We start from the raw sequence: 23,544 nt of genomic DNA, 5'->3' as shown, positions 1-23,544 counted from the left end.
AAAAAAAAGCAAAATAATAAATGTAATAAAATAATAATACATAAATAAATTGAAAAAACTAAATGAACTGCAGAATATTGAGAACTGCTATCACAAAGTATAATTTATTCTTATGAAATAGTTTTGTATTATGAATACTAGACAGAAAAGTTATCATTCAGGGACTTACTAATGTCAGCAGAACTCAGGGGACCGATGCTGAATATGGATATTGGACCACATTGCAATCAGTTAACATTTCCTTATCAACCTTCCTATAAATTAACATTGAATTCCATTTATATCACAAGCTAAAATAAGAGTCGTGGCAATAATATGATTCTCCTGGGAAAACGTTAATTCCATTTAACCGTGCGCGCCATAGATTATGTTAACCCTTCCTTCTCCAAAGCAAAGAGATGTGATGCTATATAGTGTAGAGAAGCCATAATATTGTAAGGGATCCTAATAGGACATTTAAAATTGTAATTCATATTAACTGAATGACTTCTTGTGATTTTATCAGATATTCCAAATCGCCACATTGTAGCAATCCCAATACAAATGCGATGTCAGCTAATTTAAAATAATGATTGTAAAAAAGGCAGGCTGTATAATACAACAGGAAACACATTTAAAATAGATTTGAAGGCCTCAAGGCTCTGTGTATACTAGTGGAATTTTTCTATTTTTTTATAGATTTTTATATAAAAAAAACATAAGAAAGGATAATTTGGCTCTGTACAAACAGAAGTTTTTATTTTCATTGATTTTTACAGATGTACTTCATCAGGTCAAGTCTGGTAAGTTGGTTTCACTGGTAGCATTTTTTTTGTAAAACAAAAAAATAAATAAATATAAAAATAAAACTGCATTTTTGCTGCAGTTTTTTCAAACAAAAACAGCAAATAAAAAAAATAATAGTAAGAAATATAAGGAAAATAATCATATCTATTTTGATAGAAATGCTTTTGGCTTTAGGTAAAATAAAAAAAACTGCATCAAAAACTTCATAAGCGTTTCCCCCCCCCCCAAAAAAAAAAAAATGCTGTGTGTGAAAACGCCCTTGGCGTGGGCAGAGTTTTGACTGATACCAATAATTTCTAGAAGAGCCAAACACACATGCACACCAACAACAACAAAAAAAATCTCAGTTTATATCAGTTCAGTCAGGGTATTGGGGGGTTTTTTTTAGGATCTAGAAAATGAGAATGTGATCTAGCAATAATTAATAAAAATAAATAAATATTAGACCTATCTGCATCTTTTGGGTTCTGAGAATAAAACAAGGAATTGATATAAATAAATAAATTAATAAATAAACAAATAAAATAAATAAAAATGATAATTAGTTTAAGAAAATAAAAAAAATCTTAAAAAAAACAATAAAAAGTATGAAATTGACTGCTACACCAGTTGTTGTTCTTTTTTTACTTTACAAATGGAGTTTTTTTTTTTAAAAATAATACGTGTGGTTGTAACTATAGTAATTTATTAATGTTGCTGATATAGCGCCAACATATGCTGCGGCACTGTACAGATCGCATCACTGCCATCATCCCCTGTCCTAAAGCCTCGGTTTATGTGCAGTGCACTGTATATTGTTTACATTGTGCCAATTGTGTCAAAAGAATATCACTGATACAAATTACTAATGACTATTGTTTAAAACAATATGGTCTAATAAATCTTATTTAGATTCACTTATTGTATTTAGAACATTTATATTGATAGTATATAAATCAGATCATCTAAATATATGACTTGAATTTTAGGTGGTAATTGTTTAATTTGTGTTCTAGAATCTAGCAATCTTCTCTAAGCCTCATGGACACTGATATTGTTTGCACTGCACATGCCCTAACGTGCCTCTAGGGGGAGCTGGAGAGCTGCAATTCTCAGGCAGGCAGCATCACCAGGAGAACATTAAAGCATTGTCACTTTATAGCAGGAGCTCAATTGCTTCTTTCAATCCTATTTATTGATTTATGATAAATAAAAAATAAATAGATTTTGCTTAATATAATATATTTAGATTATATTCATTTTTTTATTTTTAGAGGCTTTAAGCACAGAGGGCACTGCCCTGTCCTACAATTAATGGAATGTTATACTTCTTGAGAGTTGTGTAATATTTCTGTTTTAACAGCTCTCTATTACCTATTTAATCTAATACACATTTACCAGTATAAGAGAAGTTATTAGATTCTAAAGATTCTCCATTAAAATTCATAGAAGTCCCCATTCGTTTTAATCGTTTGTGTAGTATTTTAGTTCAGTTCTTAGTATTTCTTTCTTCTCTATCTTTATTTGACTGTGTTAATTATATTTCCATTATCTTCCTGGGTGTCATAAGCCCCATGTGACAAAATGATTACAGGGTATCAGATTTCCGACCAACAATAATCGTTGTGTAATTATGGAATTTCATTGGGAATTGGTATTAAAAATGTAATAAATAATGAAAAAAAGCTCAGAAACAGCAATGTTTATCATTCTTGAGTGTATACTTGTCTATTGTTAGATTTAATATGAATGTACTATATCATTATGTGTTTAGATAGATAATAGATAATAGCTGATAATAGATAGAGAGATAGATAATAGATAGATAGATAATAGATAGAGATAGATAATAGATAGATAATAGATAAATAATAGATAGATGATAGATAGATAGATAGATAGATAATAGATATATAGATAATAGATAGATAGGTAATAAATAGATAGATAGATAGATAGATAATAAATATATAGATAATAGATAAATAATAGATAGATAGATATTTTAAATAAAAGAAGCATTGACAATATTCTTATTAATGTTAGAATAAGTCACAATATTATGGAATTCCCTTAACCCATTACATCCTGGTAGTGAAAGGAAGGAGTTTAATACCAAGAATGGCCCAATAGGTTGAATTCTTCACTCTACATTGTGCATGGAAGCTATGGGGACACAATCCAGGCTTACACCTACCTCTAGAGGGGCAGCCCCATCATGGAGTCAGCACTCATTTCCTCATACATTAAACCCCCCATTGTCTTGAAGAAAAGAGTAAACTCACAATAGTCAGAGAAAGCTAAAGCCAGGACAATGCAGCACACTCTCACAATAAACTTTCTCCATGCAATCCATATAGTTTCTTTCCACCCTGGGAATTAAGTCCATGTAAGGACTCAGCCTCAGCATTCACCCCAAAGACTGCTCTCCAGGGGGGAGGGTAGAAATCCCCCTGCTCTCCATGTACCATTGCTATGCAAACAGCTTGTCAATAGCCTATTAAATAAACAACATGTATGGGATCATAATGTAACTCACTGGTCAGTGCTAGAATAGGCTACATGGAGCAATACACTGCCACAATGCTGGAGACAAGAAAGGGAAATGCACAAGGACTCCATCATAAGCTAAAGTAGCATACTATCATTATTACCATTAATATTACCAACACAACAGCTACAACTATAATTACTGGTATACTAAAAAATCTGTTGCTACTGCTACTTCTAACATTACAATTTCAATTGTTACTGTTGATTCTACTCTGCCTACTGAAATAGTTCCTCTGTTATTTACATCACCTTTACTGTTAGGCCAATTATTATTGCAATCATGATGATTCTCATAAATATTATAATTATTACCACTCTTGTTTCTGCTGGTTTTACTACTCTTCCTATTACTATATTATAGGATTAATCATCACAACCAGAGATGAACACTTCTACTGCTACTAGTGCTACAATTAATGTAAGTTCTAGCAGTGATCAGATAGTTCACAATCACCTGTATATTGTTTGGAGGCTATAAATGAGCCCTGGCATTAACAGTTTATCGTCACAATCATTGGCAGGACCCAAATCTCCAGCATTGTATGAGGACACCAGGGAGCCTTCTTTACATAGAGAGGCCATGACCAGAAGGAATAAAGGGTGCCAAGTAATGAGAAACGTTGGCACCAGTCACAGGTAGTATTATATATCCCACTTTCTACTTTACAGGTGCTCCTATATTACAACTATCCCAGGTCTTGATTTACTGACCTAAAAAAGCTTATTAGCCCCCTATAGTAGAAGCTGAGGAAGAATTCCGATCACATAGAGGGAGAGGGAGAGAGGCTTTTTGAAGTCCTAGTTCCCTTCTGAGCTATTTTCTGCTTGTCAAGATCCATCCACATCCAAATTGCCCCTGCTAAATCTCCTGGACCCTGCACAGCTATTGGGGCACAATGGCAGCCCTTTACCCCCTTCACAAAGAACACAGGGACTAAACAGGATTAATACAGATAGTGCTGTGTTCTCTAAATGGTTAATCGTTAACCCCTTTGGTGCCAACTGGACCAGAAATACTCCTCTAAAAAGCTTCTGACAGAAGCAGATTTCCGCCTGAGAGGTGACATTATAGACTAAATAATTACATCAGCATGGGAGGAGAATGTGGGGGAGTATGCAGGGGTATTATAAATTCACCCAAAAATAATGTATTCGAATATATATCATAGAAATTACATATAATTAAAGCAGTTCATTTCATGATATTTTTTCCCATACTATCTCTTTGTCATGCCATTTCATCTTTATATATATATATATATATACTTTCTACTCATCAATTTATCTTTCTGTAGAATTTGTATGTATCTCTATATCTCTATTACATATCTATTTATTATCTATATATCTATCATCTATCTATCATCTATTATAGATTATCTATTATTTATCTATCATCTATCTATCATCTATCTATTATCTATCTATTATTTATCTGTCATCTATCTATCTATTTATTATCTATCTATCTACTATCTATTTATCTATCTATTATCTATCTATTATCTATCTATCTATCTATTATTTATCTATCATCTATCTCTTATCTTTCTATCTATTATCTAGTTATTATCTATTTATCTGTTATCTATATATTATCTATTATCTATCCTTCTATCTATCAATCATCTATCTAATATCTATTATATATTATTATTTATCTATTATCTATCTATCTATTGTTTATCTATCATCTATCTATCATCTATCTATTATCTACTATCCATCTATTATCTAGCTATATATTATATATCTATCTATTATCTAATATCTATTATTATTTATCTATCCATCTATCATCCAAAAATGGCAGAACTCCAAAAGCTAAATAAAAAAAAGTAAAGCTGATGTTATTAATGTATATCTTGTAGGAGATATAAGAACATCTTGCCTTTTTCAATGAACTTTTGAAGTGCTGCCATTTTTGGATCATAATTACTATAGACATGGTTGAGGTCTAAAAACAGATTTTCACCCATTATTGCACCGATGCTGTTTCTGTTTTCTACTTTTCTATTTATCTAATTTATCTATCATCTCTTACCTCTATTGTATACTTCTATTAATACCCACTATTATGTATACTTACATCTCACTCAGCTGTGTAATCTACTAGTATATATATATATATATATATATATATATATATATATATATATATATATATATATATATTATTTATCTCTCTAATTCTAGCTCTATTCATTCTATCAATGGATCTATATAAATTCATTTCTTTTTTTCAATCTCCCATTCTAACCAATGTCCCGCATATAAGGACACTCCAATCATTTGGAAAGCAGTATATCCGATGAGTACAATAAGCACACAAGCACTCCAGCATGAAGCAAAGTGATCCAGCTCTGTGCAGGCACACACAACTCTGCACTATAGCACACCATTGTAGTGCCACTTATTATGATCACTAAATCGGGTCATGGAATGTTCTCTTACTTTCGCAAACCCGATTATTAGAATTGTCTATTCTCCATTCACTTGATTCGCTTGCTCCACCAATATAAAGCTTCAATTCATGGCGGATTCTATAGAACAGACCCATCGTTAAGAATAGCAATAATTAGAATCACTAATAACAGACCTTAGTGCAATCCTGCCAGTGCCACCAGCAACATATCATGTGCCCAGACTGCCATTCTCTTCTTATTCTACCTAATGAACTTTTCCTAGAAGACATTGCCTTCTGCCCACCATAAATATAAGTATACAGGTATACCTTCTAATGAGCAGCTCGCATGGGGAATAACATACAATTAATAATCATACGTGACTCATAGGCTGCTGGGCATGATTTTAGAGGGGAAATTGGTCTGCTCTTTATGAGGTGATGCATAAAGCAAGGGCCAGAATTGTGTTACTGGGTGCAATTATTAACACAAATACAGTCAGGAAAGCCGCAATCACAGCCTATTTCTGTTATTTATTGAGCTTCTGTGCAGCCTGGAAGCTGCTGCAGGACCTGCACTGCCACTCACATCTCATTACCCAGCACTGCACTCAGGCCTGGCACCTGCAACACCTGTTTCATCAGCATTTCTAGGGTTAAAAGAGAGCTAGTAATATGGCTTTCTGAGTGTGTTACATTGCATTTTTATTTTGTTTAACCCTTGCAATGCACACACCCTTATATCTAGTGAGAGTGTGTTACATTGCATTTTGTATTTCCTTTTAACCCTTGCAATGCACACACCCTTATATCTAGTGAAGTTGTGTAGTTTCATTAAGAGAGTCAGACATATGTATATTTGACAGCCCTTATATTCTTGATCCACTGATCAGGTGAGCTCCCTGATGAAGCTTCTTCCCCTTCTCCCTTAATTGCCATTCACTGCATTCCTACCTGAAAGATAGAAAAGCTAAGATCCCAGCTCCTGCAATTATCAGCTTCACAGCACTCGATGCAAATAACTATCCCCAGCCAGGCTATTATTATCAGTTGAGATTTAATAAATGGAAGCTGTTTGGTGTAATCAAGAGGAAAACAGAACATTAGGAATCCATGAGAATGGTGCTGCTGTTCCTTACCTGCATTGTAGGCTGCCAGGTCTGCACCAGGCCCTGGACTCTTCCTCTTCCTAGGCCTGCCCTTCTGCACAGTCCCCACACCATTGTAATAAGGCAGCCCCAAGGAGGAAGCCCCAGACCCCAGTCCTGAACCCTTCCCTGATGTCACATCCGAGTGATTGAAATGGACTTGATACTCTCCCTGGATTAAAGTCTCAAAGTGGAGCCTGCAGTAGACCAGATTGTCCTTCATCCCAAAATGGTCCCCAGTGGTCAACATTTTGTTGCAAGTGTTGCAGGTAAAGCAGTTGAGGTGGTAGACCAAGTCCCTGGCTCTCATGACCATCTCAGAGGCTGAGATCCCCAAGTGACATCTGGCACATCTCTGGACTGAAAACCTCCTGCAAAGACAGAGCAAGGGTAGAGTTATAGCCAATTCAATGTGGACAGCTGAACTTTCTCTTGGCTGATGACCAATATGTAAAACGAAAAGGATCAGAAAAGCTGCTAATATCATTGTCACATCTATGTTAATATTTAAGAAGGTTTTCAGAACTGCACCTATAATGCTGTACTATAAATGCCATATATATATATGCTTACATGGTGCTACAAATTACAAATCCCAAGTACTGAATATACATTGGGATGTGTGTTGTATGAGATTAGATTCTACATACCATCAGCACTTTATGCAAAATCCATAAAGAAAAATTAAACTGTGATTGTACCCCTTTTGTATGCAGATAATGGTCCCCAAATCCTCTGAGCAAAAGCCTCTATCCCTGTGAGGAGCAACCCTTATTATATGTCCTTATGGAAAATGCATGAAAATAAAATAAAAGTAGGTTTATAAGGAATGAGAGGATTCTGTTTTATTGTAGAAATATTATTTTTTAGCGGTTTCTGGTGGCGGTGGTTGTATTATTGTAAGAGAAAGTGATATAATCACAACCTGGTGTGGGTTTGGCTTTTTATAAGTGGAGCACTTGTTGTTTTTAATATTGTAAGGGGTGAAGGTCGGTATTAATAAAAAATATATGAAATAACAGAGACCTGGGATGTGTATAATGTTATTTTTTCTTATTAATATAATTAATTTCAATATTATATATTTTTTATTATATATATATATATATATATATATATATATACATGTGGCAAAGTTGGGGAGGACAGATAGATAGATAGAGAGAGAGAGAGATAGATAGATAGATAGATAGATAGATAGATGATAGATAGATAATAGATGGAAAGACAGATAGATAGATAGATAAATAGATAGATAATAGATAGATAGATAGATGATAGATAGATAGATGATACATAGATAATAGATAGATAGATAATAGATAGATGATAGATAGATAATAGATGATAGATAGATAGATAGATAGATAATAGATAGATGATAGATAGATATATATAGATAGATAGATAGATAGATATAGATAGATGATATAGGATAATTCCTATTAACCCCTTGCAAGGCATGGAGGGTGGTCCTCGTACCTGTAGTAGTCCTCTTTGCAGTAGATGCTGCCATCTTTACTGAAGCAGGTGAGCTCAGATTCTAGGTTCAGTTTACATTCACAACACTTCAGGCATCGCATGTGCCACTGTTTGTCCACTGCCAGGAGGTAATATCTGTCCGAGATCTTCCCCCCACAGCCGGCACACAGAGCAGCCCTGTCACTGCTGATGGAGGGCATCGTCTGGGGGGTAAATATGAAGACATTAATATCAGCACAGTCACCTTCCTCCAAGAGCTTACAATCAGGACCTAATGGAGCACTCTGCAGGGAATAGGAGCACTATCTACAGCCAGGAGCCTGAGATCAGTAACAGGGCCACGAATGAAGATCTCATTGGACCGGCATCATCTTCATGGGAAAGATGGAGAAGGCATAATCACTTTTATACAGACCTATACAAAATAAATAGGCATTTATACAGTGTGGTAATAAAAAAAACCAGGGAACCCCTTCTATGTCATTGGCATCAGTGAATAACAGAAAGCACAAAGTAATGACAAGAAAATGAATGAGTTCAAAATATATACAATATATACACAATTCCTCTTTTTTATTCAATTTAAAAAACTTTGGGGCATATATATATATATATGTGTGTGTGTGTGTGTGTAAAATCATCTTTTTTCCTATTACAGAGTAGTATATATATATATATATATCATAATATGTTAGAGCTGGGAGGGACCTCTAGGGTCATTGTGACTGAACCAAACCCCCGCTCAATGAATTGTTTATGTATATATATATATATTTATATATATATATATATATATATACACACACACACACCCGGCCTTGACTTCTGTTTGCAAAGAATTATGCTTCTATCTATTAATTTGCATTTAATAATCCATATCCATCTACTGTGCACGTGGAAATAACACTGAGAACAGTCACTCGCTTTACACTGGAGACACCGGCTAATCACAGGAAATACCGATCAGTGGACTGCTCTCACTGGCAATAATTTTATAAGTAATTACCTGGAAAGCCACAGCACCAGGAGTACAAACTGAATGCAAACAGTGGGCAAGATATAGGGAAAAATGTAAAAAAAAGGCCTGTCTAGGTACGTTAAAGTGTGTGTATATATATACTTTTTATTTTATCTTTTAGGTATATTTTTAATACCTCAATATTCTGAACCAATAATATTATCTAAATGTTATCAATAACAGGAAATAATACTCACCATGCCTATTTTTTTAATTAATTGCTTTTAGCACACATACATATTTATGTATATGCCGAAAAGTAACATTTATTTCTGATATATATTAAAGTTTATATATATATATATATATATATATATATATATATATCCGCTGTAATATGTGACTTACTTAGTTAGGGTTACATTTTCTTACTTGGATCTATACTAAATTGCATATTCTAACTGAACCTTTAGCTTCTGATCCTATTATTTGTAGCTACAGCTCCAATCATTAGATCCATGCTAGTTTCCTTTGCTGTGCATGGCTGTATATCCTATTAAAAAATACTTAATAAAATAATCTAAAAAAAAATACAAATTGTAACTTTTGGTCTCGGATCAGAATTGATATCATAGTTTTTCTCTGTCTTCTATTCTAATAAAAATGTTATCCTTTTGCTCTTTTTTTTCCTTTAAAGCTGTATGCACATTTTAGAGTGCAGTGTCTAATACTGAGATAGTAATAGTATCAAACATAGGTAAGAGAATTCCACACAGATATTGCTTTTCTCTCTCCTGATGTCATGATTCCTGTGGCATGTAATAGAAGTATTCCTATCCCTAGTAGTATCACCAGTTATCACTGTTGATTTGATATAATTGTAGCCTGCAGACCTGGGCCCCTCCCAAACCCGGGCTTGAACCCCGGCCATGCCTTACATCTTGCCTATGGCAGAGATGATTATTGGGATATATAGATGCAAATTGCGGTCTTACCATTTATTAAAATAAACAAAATCTGCCCCTAAAAATAAATGTAGTAAATTTTTTTTGACAAATAAAATTTTTTATTTTTTTCTGGAAGAAAGTTATTAAACAGTAATATTTTAAATACTCAAACAAATGGGCAAACTAATAAGGCAGTTTTGTCATACAATTAACCTACGTTCCTTATTTCAGGTTTTACTGTGCACAATGTAGATGACACAGAATAGACACCGGTAATCGCAGGACAACAGATCACTGGTCTGAACTCACGCTTAATCATTTCACTGGCAATTCCCAGAAAAGTCTCAATCATGCGAATACAAACTCTCTATACAGCAGGCATTCATGGGTAAAATAGAAAAAAAAATAGGGGAAAAAGTATCTTAATTAAGTAAAATAACATATAGTGCGGAGGGCTCTTTTTTAATACTATTTCGCATTTATAAATAACTTTCTAAATAAGTATCTGTAAATGGAAAAGAAAATGAGAAGACACATTTCTCCTGAATTACTATCTGATATATATATATATATATATATATATATATATATATATATATTTGTTTTCTTCTCTGTCCAATAATAATTTTTGATTATTCTGTATATTTTGTATCTTGGTGTCTACTTTGCATTCGTTTTGCAATGCAATACATATCATAGCATAAAGTATGAAAGTGTTTGTTTTTTTAAATTCTAAATGTTTTAGTATAAAGTTGCTTTGTTTATTTTACTTCTGAAGTTTCAATGATAGGAATCTCTATAGATCTGTTTCTATTAGCCATTCATACACGTTGCATCCACACATTAATTCCACAGATTCTGCATTATTGGAGTTATGGCAGTGAATATTGCAGCATTTTCTAGCATTGCTATTAATATTAGCAGTAACGACATTTATTATTAATTATTATTATGGTTTGTTTACCACGGATTTGATAAATTTGCAGCCTTCAACCTTGGCTTCTCCCCACCCCAGCCTTGAATCCCGTCCGCTGCCTACCGTCTCAGTCTCCCCTCTGTCTATGGCAGAGCTGATGGCTGAGGCTTCAGTTTTAGATCTTCTGTCCATCTCGTCGATGACCCCATGCATCTCCCCCCCTGACAGACTGTGGAAAAGCATCTCTGGAGCGTGGAAAGAACACGTGTGGTGGGAATCTTTGCGGAGGCTGTGGTAGCTGCAACCTACTTCCATAAACAGGAGTCCTAAGCCATGCATTGACCGTCTCCCCTGTGGAGCAGACTGGTTCCTGGGATGGTTCCTCGCAGATGAAACCACAAAAAAACCCACTGGTGTTAAAAGTCAATGTCCTAAGAAGGTGTCCTTCCTCAAAAATGTCATGTGATGATCCTGATAACTAGAAGGCTAACCTTGATGACATTGCTGCTGCTGCTGGTGGAGGTGGAGATGGTGGTGATCCTCAGGTGGCCTCTGGAGTTGCAGGACTTCTCAGTGTGGTCACAAGCACAACTGTCCTGTAGCTTTAAATACTCTGAAGATCAGATGAAAAAGATGCAATTAGACATCTAGGCCTTACACAGTGCAGAAGGGACAGGGTCCAGTCGTCACTTGCAACATCTTTCAACTCAGTCCTCGACCTTCAAAAAGGAGCAAGAGGTTTGGGCAAGGAAGAAATAAAATGTGTCATTTATTGATCACAACTACATTCCCCAAATCAATGTGAGAGTGGTGTGTGGGTCCTGTGGATCTTCCTGCAGGCAGGGCTGAGTAATGGGGGAGGAGGGTCTTCTGCATGGACTTGGTGTAATCCCTTAAAGTGAGAAGCTCTCTTCTTTATTCCTGCTCTGCAGTCCTGTGTGCACTGAGCTCTGCACCTTTTCTACAGGGCCTGTGATGTCACCACAGGCCTCTCCCTATTGGCTGCTGCCTGCCACTGGCTGCTTATTATAGCTGAGTGTGTGGGGTGGGGGGCACAGCAGCCTGCATGCAGCAGAGGGTCTGCACAGCTCTCCCTGGGTCACAATCTTAGAGGGGACACATGGGCACAGCTTCATTTTTCTGGAAATCATCCATTGTTTCTAATAGCAAGTACTACATACAAGGACATTTCAACTGAGTGCAGCAACATTTGCATAAAACTATATGTTATAAGCACAGTATGGCATATAATAATAATAATAATAGCAAATATTATTTCATTATTATTACTGTTTTGTGAAGCAAATTGAATAACCTTCTTCATAAATATAAAGAAGAGTTATACTGGGTAAATAAAGTTAATCTTTTTTTTTTTTTTAAGTACCCCCCTTGTCATGTCTTATAAAGTATCAATGACTTCCACATTCACTATCAAGGAGAATACACGAGGTCTCTCTTCTAATACAAAAGCATTTTGGAAATGTGGATGGAATTTAAAAACGCAAGGGGAAGAAAAAAAAAAAGATGGGAGGAGGTGGGGGAAGAGGGGAGGGATTAACTCCATCATTACCACAGGCTCCTTGCAAAACGGATGGAATAGTACGCAGCTTTCCAGCGGCAAGAGGGTTAACTGAGATCAATTAGAAAAAAAAAAGAAGAATAAGGTTTGTTGATTAGAAAGCCAAACATTTAGTCTAACAAATTCGGAGGTTCGGTCTCCAAATCCATCAGAGACATAGCACAGGGTGTATACTGTATATATATATCCTCCCCATCCAATTGGGGTATGAAATATTTAGTTATACATGAAATAGATCCAATGATACAACATAGCTGCTAACGAGCTACTGACACACTGCATCAGCACAGGCACAAGTGGACGCGAAACATGGCAATCCTCCGCTGTCAGGTAGAAAAGAGGGATAGATAGATAGATAGATAGATAGATAGATAGATAGATAGATAGATAGGTAGATAAATCGATATTAGATAGATAATAGATAGATAGATATAGATAATAGATAGATAGATAGATAATAGATAGATAGATAATAGATAGATGATAGATAAATAGATAGATAATAGATAGATAGATAATAGATAGATAGATAATTGATAGATATATAGACAGATAGATAATATATAATAGATAGATAGATATTAGATAGATAATCGATACCGTGGATATGTACATGATATAAATAATTGATAGATAAAAATAGTTGATAGATAGATAAATAGATAGATAATAGATAGATGATAGATAATACATAATATAAATAATTGATAGCTAGATGTATCTTGACAGATATATAGATAGTAGGATAGATATAGTAGAGAGATGGATAGATATTGATAAACTAGACAGATAATTATAGATGATGTGGAGTATAAGTTAGAGTGATAACATAAATGATACAGTATATAATAATTATTATTATTGTAATTGATACTTTTTGCACTACTGTGGATTGTAATTCTGATAATGTCCCTTCTCCGATGTAAGCCAAGAGAATATTGCAGGTTTTCCCACCCTCTCCCTCCATCCTCACACACTGAGCCCCTTCCCTGCACACTGTGCACACATATATATCCACTCTACAGTTAACCCCTTCGCTGCTGGGGACCCCAACACACCCCATGTGTGCCTGTGCAGGGTGCCTGTCGGATAGTGGGTGAAAGAGTGCCAGCTATTATCCTGGGGAGATTTCCTTCTGAAACACAAGGAACCTTTCAGAATGTGTAAGTAGCTGCCTAATCTGGCGCCTGTGGGATCTGCTCACACCAGCCCAATGCAGAGGAGGCTCCTGGACTATTTGTTCTGGCGTCTTATGATTTATTTTTTTTTAACTCAAAAGGAAATAAATGTTTAACCTTTTTCTTGTCAAGGGGGAATTAAAAAAAAACCAAACAAACAAAAAACAAAAATGAATCAGAATTATTAGAGTTAACTACATGTGGTGAACATTTTCTATTATTTATAAACTGAATTCCTTCAATTTTAGGTAGCAAAAGGTAACCAAATAATATACAACCTGGGGGAAGATATAATGCAACCTATTAGGATGATATTAGAATATGTGTAGATACTGAATACAGCCAACATGGGGCAATGGCCACACATACGGGGCAGCAGCTAATAACAAGCATGGATTCCATACATTTCTGACGTAGGGTCTGTTTAGTAAATAGATAAAGCCTACATCTCTCAGCTTTATACTGACTGGTTGCTTCCAAGCCTTTGTATAGATGTTTATCCCTGTTTCTAGGGTTACACCTAAAGATTGCTGACAAGCAGCATCCTAGGGTCCAGGGATGGTCCTGCAACCTCTGATTCTGCACTAAGATGACAGGTGAAGAAACCACAAATGCTGAGGCTCCCCAGCCTGGATGTAGCCATCATCTATAGTATGCCATCTGCTAGCTGCTAGGAGCCCAGAGCCTGCACCAGCTCAGCCTAGCTAGTGTGACTAAAGCCCAACAAAGGGACCTTCCACAAGGCTGGGAACCTGGGGCACCATCCATATCACCAGCTCAACCCTGGATCTGTCATGTTAATAGGCTCATCAACTCTGCTAGGGTTGGCTGGACCATGGGATGGCACGGGGAAGTAAGGGGTTAAAGGCAGGAACCAGTGGGAAGAAGTGAGGAGGAGGATGTGATTGATCTGTCATATGTTTCCCAAGTCTCATACGGTCATTAAGTCTTAATATATAGCACAGCATACAATAAAGCAGGAATTAAAACCTGGTTGTAGCTGGAGGCAGCCTGCACACTGTCTGCTGTGGTGTTATGTCTTCATAGATCAGCCAGTGACATTGGGTAATTAATCATTTTACTCACATGGAAATGGGGCCCAATCCATTCATTGCCTGCACTGGAGTAACCAGCAGCAGATCACTCTCCCCTCCACATCCAGGAGGGAGACAATGATGTATGTAGAGCTGATGGGATGTGGGGTAAGGACCTCATGCTTTGTGCTCATCACAACTGCATTGTTTATGCTCTGTGGATGTGTTCTTCACTTTCCAGGCACTGATGTGCAGCTAACACATGAGGCACTTTGCTTTTTGACAGCAAGATCAGATCTACAGTTCTTGCTGTCCCTGGAGGATACCTGTACACTTCTTCTGTAGAAAGAAGCTCTCATTCATATTACACCCAAAGACTGTGCATGCCATAAATAGGCTCAGATAATACAGCACTAGGATATTAACTACATTTACTGAGGAAGGGACCACCGCTGGATTTATCACCAATCTACCAGCTGTGGGACCCAAGCAGGTAACTGGGGTCACTGGAAAGTGGGATGGTACATGTGCCTGGGGAAAAGACATGGAGAGAGAGATAACAGATAGATGCTATGGATGATGATGATTAGATGCATAGATAGATAGATAAAAGATGGATAGATAGACAGACAGACAGACAGAAAGAATAGATAGATGATAGATAGATAGATAGATAATAGATAGGTAATAGATAGATAGATAGATAGATAATAGATAAAAAGAATAGGTAATAGATAGATAGATAATAGATAGATAATAGAAAGAATAGATAATAGATAGATAGATAATAGATAGATAGATAATAGATAGAAAGAATAGATAATAGATAGATGATAGATAGATGCTTCATATGCAGTAGGGCTGAGTCTGTCACTGTAATCGAAGGTAGCTTGTTACTTAACACACATTATAGTGATATCACAAAGTAATACATTACTTTACATAGAACACACATTTAGTAAATAAATGAGTTTATAGTGTGTGAATTACACTGAAAAAAAAAAGTAAATTTTAATCTAAATTATTTTATTTGTACCACAAGCCAGGGAATACTGATAATAACGGATTGGAAAGGGTTAAGGACAAATGAAGAAAGTTAAGTTTAAATATTGTGATTTAAACTTTCTGCATTTGCTTAATTAAGTAGTGCATAGATAAATGAAAAATCCAGCTCAGTCTCTGAATTTCTTTGTCGGGGAGAATATGCTAATTACACTGAATGGAGAAAGGTGGGCTGTAAGCAGAAGGGTGCAACCCAAACTATTTACTTCTCACGGTGGTATTATAACATACACTAGCTAAATACTGGGGAAACTAGTCAAAAAGTTGTACAAGAATAGGATACTGAAATAAAATGATATAACTAAAATTATAAATAGATAATAAGGAGATGATTCAGAGATAGATAATAGATAGATTATAGATAATAGACAGATGATAGATAATAGATAGATAGATATGGGATAGATAGATAATAGATAGAGAGATAGATAGATAGATAGATAGGATAGACAGATAGATAATAGATAATAGATGATAGATAGATAATAGATGATAGAAAGATATGGGATAGATAGATAAAAGATAGATAGATAGATAGATAATATATAGATAGATAATAGATAGATGATAGATAGGTATGGGATAGATAGATAATAGATGATAGATAGATAATAGATAGATAGATAGATAGACACATTACTAATGCTCTGCTGGTGGCTGGAGTTTATCCCCATCATATAATCTCAGGGCATTCCTGACATGGAGCTCTCCAACAATTGATGGAGATGGAGACTAGTTTGGGTTTTATAGTTGTATTAGGGGGAGGGGGTCCTGCTGCTGGAAATCTGTCTACAGTTGATTTTCTTGTAAGAGAAGTGTTGCTGAAAACCTTAAAACATCCGCATTCTTTATTACAACAGTATCCAATTACTGTGCAACCAAAGCAAGAGCTGCAAGTAGCCATGGAAATGGGGGGTTAATTGCTAAAGCCCCACTTAACACATTTCATTCCTATCCCCCCTCCACCTTCCATTTTCGGTGTCCCACAAAATATCTTCCACACAGCAGCAGGCAACCCTCTACAGAAGGATCAGGAGCTGCAAATCACCCTGACAATGGGAATAGCTGCTTAATGCTTCACATTCCATCCATCTCACAACAGTCTGCAGGAGCTGTGCACTCTTATCATTATTAGCATTGGAGTAATAGGCTCTGCTGCACAATATGATATGTGGTGTGCTGTGCATTAACCACTGCAATAAATACACAATTCCCTTACTCATCCTGCCTGACCATCACTCAAGTCATCACATCAGCTACTACAAGGGAGAAACTAGTAGGCTGGGAAAATGCAACATATCTGTCTAGCCATCATTAGCCATGTGGTATTTACATTATCTATCCATCTAAAAATCTATCTAATTCATAGCATTAGTTTTCTTCTACTTATATTTCTATCTACATGTATAACATATGTAGACAGATACAAATTTAATTCTATATACATTCTTTATCTATCTATACATCTATCTATCTATCTATGATCTATATATATGTCTATATATGTCTATTATCTATTTATATATATCTATTATCTATCTATCCATTTATCTATCTATCTATCTATCTATCTATCCATTATCTATCTATCTACTTATCTATCTATCTAATGCCTATCAATAAATTATGTGCATTTTTTATTTGTTAATTGTCTATTTAGTTATTTATTTAATTTAATAATATTACTAAACTTTCTTGCTATTCAAATAGAAAGAAACAAAAACAGCTATAAAGTAAACAAAAAAAAATAAAATGAAATGAATGAGAAAAATACAGAACAGGTAGATATATATGCTTTTCATATAAATTAAATGGTGGATCAGGCATATAAAGGCAAAGGTTACTTTAGGCTACTCACAGATTATCCCCTCCTTATATAGAGAACTCTCCATGCTGTTGAGCAAAACTAAATCATAGAAAGATAGCTATGTCTATATGTTACAGTATTAGTTGCTCCTAGATAATTCTTCTGAAACCTACCTATATATATAATTTACACCAGGACAATGCATTATAACAATCCAGTTCCAGTCCATGACTTTCCTAATAAGCTTCTGATTACTAATATTATTCCAGCCATGTCTTTGTCACTGAGTGATACACAGGAGATCTGTAACTTGGACCATTACAGAACTAACAGGACTAGTGTGATTTATTTGGGTGACTTTATGTAAAGGAAATAAATAATGATATTATTATACAGGAAAGATAGGTATCAACCACTGAGGACTCTCAATTCTAAATATTCTTCTAGTGATATGATTGTGATTTATCAGATTGCATTATACTAATATCATGTTGGTTACTATTATATGTTATGATTAGTTAGGCAGCCTAAGTCGAGGTCCATTTCCTCCATGAAGGCTCAGGTGTGCAGGGTTACTAGGAGCCAAGCCCCCCTTTCCTTCCAAATCTGGGCTGTTTGCATTATGCTGCCATTAATTAGACAGGTATGTGTTTAATTACTTGGGCTAGATCTGCATTCTACAAGGGCTGCACACCCTTCTGCCAGCAGCTTTATGAATTATACAGGCAATACTCAGGATTATTCTGATGCAAATGCAGAAATCTTCACCTCCTAATGTCAAAATCCCTTCCTATATGTATAGGGAAAAAAGCCTGCCATCCTCCCAGCATCTGCTGGACCCCACAAGCCTCTTTCTCTAAGAGGGACCATTTTCATATGATGATATTGTAATATGATCTGCAATGACAGAATGCATGACAGTTGTCCCACAATACATGGCAAGTCAGTCAAAGGACAGCAGCGACATTTGGATAATTAGCACCCATTGGGCAGTCAATCAGGCGCAGAGGACAAGCTAAAAAAAAAAATCCCACAGAGGACCTGGAGACAAAAGGTGGCCAGCCTGCCCAGGATTAACTGCTCCAAAGCGATCTAAATGCTTTGTATTCCCTGCTCCCAGGGACCCCACTGAGGCAGCGCCAGGGTTAAACCTCCTTTCTTTCACCTCTTCTGTGGAACTACACAAAAGCTCTAGATATATCTACTTGTTCTAAGAGCATGGAAGTTGGTTTTTCTTGATCCCTGCAAATAATAAAAAGGTGAAATCCTTTATTTCCAGTTTATCTAGCTCTAAGTCATAAATTAGCAAAATTCTACTAAACACTCCAATAATTGGCTCTCAGGGAGGAATTCATACAGCACTGAGACTTTATGACCACAGTCAGTGCTCCTGCAACTAGCAGGACCTGGCAGCACAAAGACCATGGTCCCTATGGACAGAAGGGGGTGAGGGATTGGGGTGCTTTAAGACCAAATCATACTCCCTTGCCATCTCATGTCATAGAACAGAGGAGAAAGAAAGGAGCTCTTACCTTGCTGGTCCAAAGAGTATGGGCAGGGTAGACCTGGAGGCTCCTGTGTGCTGTGCTCTGGGTGGGGTATATTCTGCTATATGCATATGTACAGTAACACACAGAGCAGGGAGTGTGTGTGAAATCAGCCCTAGTCTTCCCTGCATGGTACAGTCTGCACTACTGAGCACATCTTCACATAGTTGGCATACATGCCTTGGCACATAAGGGGCTTCTCTGCAAGAATCCCATGGTAAGGATTGTCATCAGCACCAGCTCTCCATAGCTCCATAGCAAAAAGACCCAGGTGGAGGATCAAGCTTTACACAACTCAGGTCACCATCACTGCTATGTGGTGAATGACACACACACTATATATATACACACACATACATACATTTTATATACACACACACACATACATACAGTATATATACACACATATATATATATATATACACATACACACATACATACAGTATATATACATGCATACATAGACACACATACATACATTATATATACTGTATATATATATACACACACACACATACATACAGTATATATACACACACATATATATATATATACACATACACACATACATACAGTATATATACATGCATACATAGACACACATACATACATACATTATATATATACAGTATATATACACACATACATATATATACACAGATATACACACATACACATTATATATAAACATACAGATACACACACATATATATATATACACAAACACACATATTGATACACACACATATGCACACACACATATACACACACAAACACACATATATACACACACACACATATATACATACATTATAAATCTAACATCTGTCATATACTGATATATATTCCCATACTATCAACCTGTTGTGACTGCTGAAGATAAGGGGAGCAGATTGAAGCCTTTACAATCACATACTTTAGATAATCATATAAATTTATAATAATGTATAAAATAATAATAATAATAATAATAATAATAATAATAAATAATTAAATAATGTATTAAATAGACGTTCCCAAATCATAAGTATGAAGATACAACAATGAATTAAGATATTGGAGCCTAATCATCCTTATGAGTGTAGACATTATAATGATATTGTGGAATTATTTTCACTAGTCTTTTTTTTTAAATATTAAGAAATGTTTTGAAATGATAATATAAATATGGAAACAGCATTACTAGATGGCAAAGCAGAAAGGTCAGTAAGCAAAATACTGTAAACTTGAGAGTGTCCATTTTTTTTTAAATGTTGAACTATTCACTGGATATATAGTATACATACAAGCAAAACATCACTAATATGTTTTACAAGTTTTTGCAATAAATACAACTCATTTATACAATGTTGTCTTTATTTACTTATTTAAAAGTGAAAGCAACAAACAAAAATTCAAACAATGCGATACAAATATATGCAGATAGATATATAGATAGGTAATAGATAGATAGATAGACAGATAGATAGATAATAAATAGATAGATAATAGGTAATAGATAGATAGATAGACAATAAATAGATAGATAGATAGATAATAGATAGATAATAGATAGATAATATATAGATAGATAATATATGGATAATAGATAGAGAGATAGAGAGATAGATAGATAATAGATAGATAGAGATAGAAATTTAGATAGATAAATAGATAGATAATAGATAGATATATAGATAGAAATATAGATAAATAGATAGCTAGATAATAGATAGATAGATCTATAGATAGAAAGATAGATAGAAAAATAGATAGCTAGATAGATAATAGATAGAGAGATAACAGATAGAGAGAGATAGACAATAGGTAAATAGATAGAGATAGATAACAGATAGATAGATCTATAGATAGATAGAGAGATAGATAATAGATACAGTTGTGGCCAAAAGTATTGACACCCCTGCAATTCTGTCAGATAATACTCAGTTTCTTCCTGAAAATGATTGCAAACACAAATTCTTTGGTATTATTATCTTCATTTAATTTGTCTTAAATGAAAAAACACAAAAAGAATTGTCCTAAAGCCAAATTGGATATAATTCCACACCAAACATAAAAAAGGTGGACAAAAGTATTGGCACTGTTCTAAAAATCATGTGATGCTTCTTTAATTTGTGTAATTAACAGCACCTGTAACTTACCTGTGTGTTGGCAATAACTAAATCACACTTGCAGCCAGTTGACATGGATTAAAGTTGACTCAACCTCTGTCCTGTGTCCTTGTGTGTACCACATTGAGCATGGAGAAAAGAAAGAAGACCAAAGAACTGTCTGAGGACTTGAGAAACCAAATTGTGAGGAAGCATGAGCAATCTCAAGGCTACAAGTTCATCTCCAAAGACCTGAATGTTCCTGTGTCTACCGTGCGCAGTGTCATCAAGAAGTGTAAAGCCCATAGCACTGTGGCTAACCTCCCTAGATGTAGATGGAAAAGAAAAATTGACAAGAGATTTCAACGCAAGATTGTGCAAATGTTGGATAAAGAACCTCAACTAACATCCAAACAAGTTCAAGCTGCCCTGCAGTCCGAGGGTACAACAGTGTCAACCCGTACTATCCGTCGGAGTCTGAATGAAAAGGGACTGTATGGTAGGAGACCCAGGAAGACCCCACTTCTTACCCCGAGACATAAAAAAGCCAGGCTGGAGTTTGCCAAAACTTACCTGAAAAAGCCTAAAACGTTTTGGAAGAATGTTCTCTGGTCAGATGAGACAAAAGTAGAGCTCTTTGGGCAAAGGCATCAACATAGAGTTTACAGGAGAAAAAAAGAGGCATTCAAAGAAGAGAACACGGTCCCTACAGTCAAACATGGCGGAGGTTCCCTGATGTTTTGGGGTTGCTTTGCTGCCTCTGGCACTGGACTGCTTGACCGTGTGCATGGCTTTATGAAGTCTGAAGACTACCCACAAATTTTGCAGCATAATGTAGGGCCCAGTGTGAGAAAGCTGGGTCTCCCTCAGAGGTCATAAGTCTTCCAGCAGGACAATGACCCAAAACACACTTCAAAGAGCACTAGGAAATGGTTTGAGAGAAAGCACTGGAGACTTCTAAGGTGGCCAGCAATGAGTCCAGACCTGAATCCCATAGAACACCTGTGGAGAGATCGAAAAATAGCAGTTTGGAGAAGGCACCCTTCAAATATCAGGGACCTGGAGCAGTTTGCCAAAGGAGAATGGTCTAAAATTCCAGCAGAGCATTGTAAGAAACTCATTGATGGTTACCAGAAGCGTTTGGTCGCAGTTATTTTGGCTAAAGGTTGTGCAGCCAAGTATTAGGCTGAGGGTGCCAATACTTTTGTCTGGCCCATTTTTGGAGTTTTGTGTGACATGATCAATGTTTTGCTTTTTGCTTCATTCTCTTTTGTGTTTTTTTCATTTAAGACAAATTAAATGAAGATAATAATACCAAAGAATTTGTGTTTGCAATCATTTTCAGGAAGAAACTGAGTATTATCTGACAGAATTGCAGGGGTGTCAATACTTTTGGCCACTACTGTAGATAGAGATAGATAACTAGATAGATAGATAATAGATAGAAAAGCAAAAAAAAGATCAGCACTTCCTAATGTGAACACGTGTAAGCTGCGATAACTGACCCTAACGAAGGCAACGCAAAACATGCGTTAGGGTGGGGGCATCCTGGGGACTCCATCAGCACATGAGATAATAGCACTATGCGATTCACTTTATCTCAATTTTTTTGCTCTTATGTGATATAATTTCTGCTTACATTGATTCACTAGGTCCATTGTGATCTTTTTCTTGAGTGGCAAACTTCATTGATGCACTGATATTGCTTTATAAGCACTGGCACTTTATAGCTATTTTACTAAGTTCTATACCATTTGTTGCACATAGTATATATAATTTTGCACATAATCTTCCATGCATTGGCACTTTACTTGTACCTCATGTACTGCACTTAACTGTGCTTAATTTTGACATGTAGTCCAGATTTTGTTTCATTGGTATATTTTTGTATCCCCTGTGTTGCGCCTTTTTCCATGGCATTGGTTTCCAGCCCCTTTTACATTTATTAAATACATTTTCTAATTATTGGACATTATTTCGGTTTGTTTCGTTGTTTTTTAAGTTGCGAAAACTGCATAATATAAACAAAAAAAGAGCACAGCAGCACATGTGCATGAATCTAGGCCATTAAAAA

At 35.6% G+C, this 23,544-nt stretch overlaps 1 protein-coding gene across 4 annotated transcripts in view; it reads right to left on the bottom strand.

The window, feature by feature from the left end:
- LHX2 (LIM homeobox 2) overlaps positions 1-19,476 on the bottom strand; it is a 46,423-nt gene extending 26,947 nt beyond the window's left edge. Inside the window, exons 1-3 of one of the 4 annotated variants that reach the window (XM_073590700.1) lie at positions 19,366-19,476; positions 8,353-8,555; positions 6,862-7,241 (exon numbers count right to left, since the gene is read on the bottom strand). In XM_073590700.1, coding sequence (XP_073446801.1) covers positions 6,862-7,241; positions 8,353-8,552 — 580 coding nt within the window. In that variant the 5' untranslated portion in view covers positions 8,553-8,555; positions 19,366-19,476. Of the gene's footprint in view, positions 1-6,861; positions 7,242-8,352; positions 8,556-11,221; positions 12,133-19,365 lie in introns of those variants that run through there. The other 3 variants (XM_073590698.1, XM_073590699.1, XM_073590701.1) reach the window with 3 other exon arrangements.
- Positions 19,477-23,544: the final 4,068 nt, after the last annotated feature.

The sequence above is a fragment of the Dendrobates tinctorius genome, unplaced genomic scaffold (genome assembly GCF_039654945.1).
Source record: "Dendrobates tinctorius isolate UK_male_01 unplaced genomic scaffold, ASM3965494v1 ptg000120l, whole genome shotgun sequence".
NCBI lineage: Eukaryota > Metazoa > Chordata > Amphibia > Anura > Dendrobatidae > Dendrobates > Dendrobates tinctorius.
The sequence above is the reverse complement of the archived record's forward strand: the minus strand, read 5'-3'. Positions and strand labels throughout refer to the sequence as shown.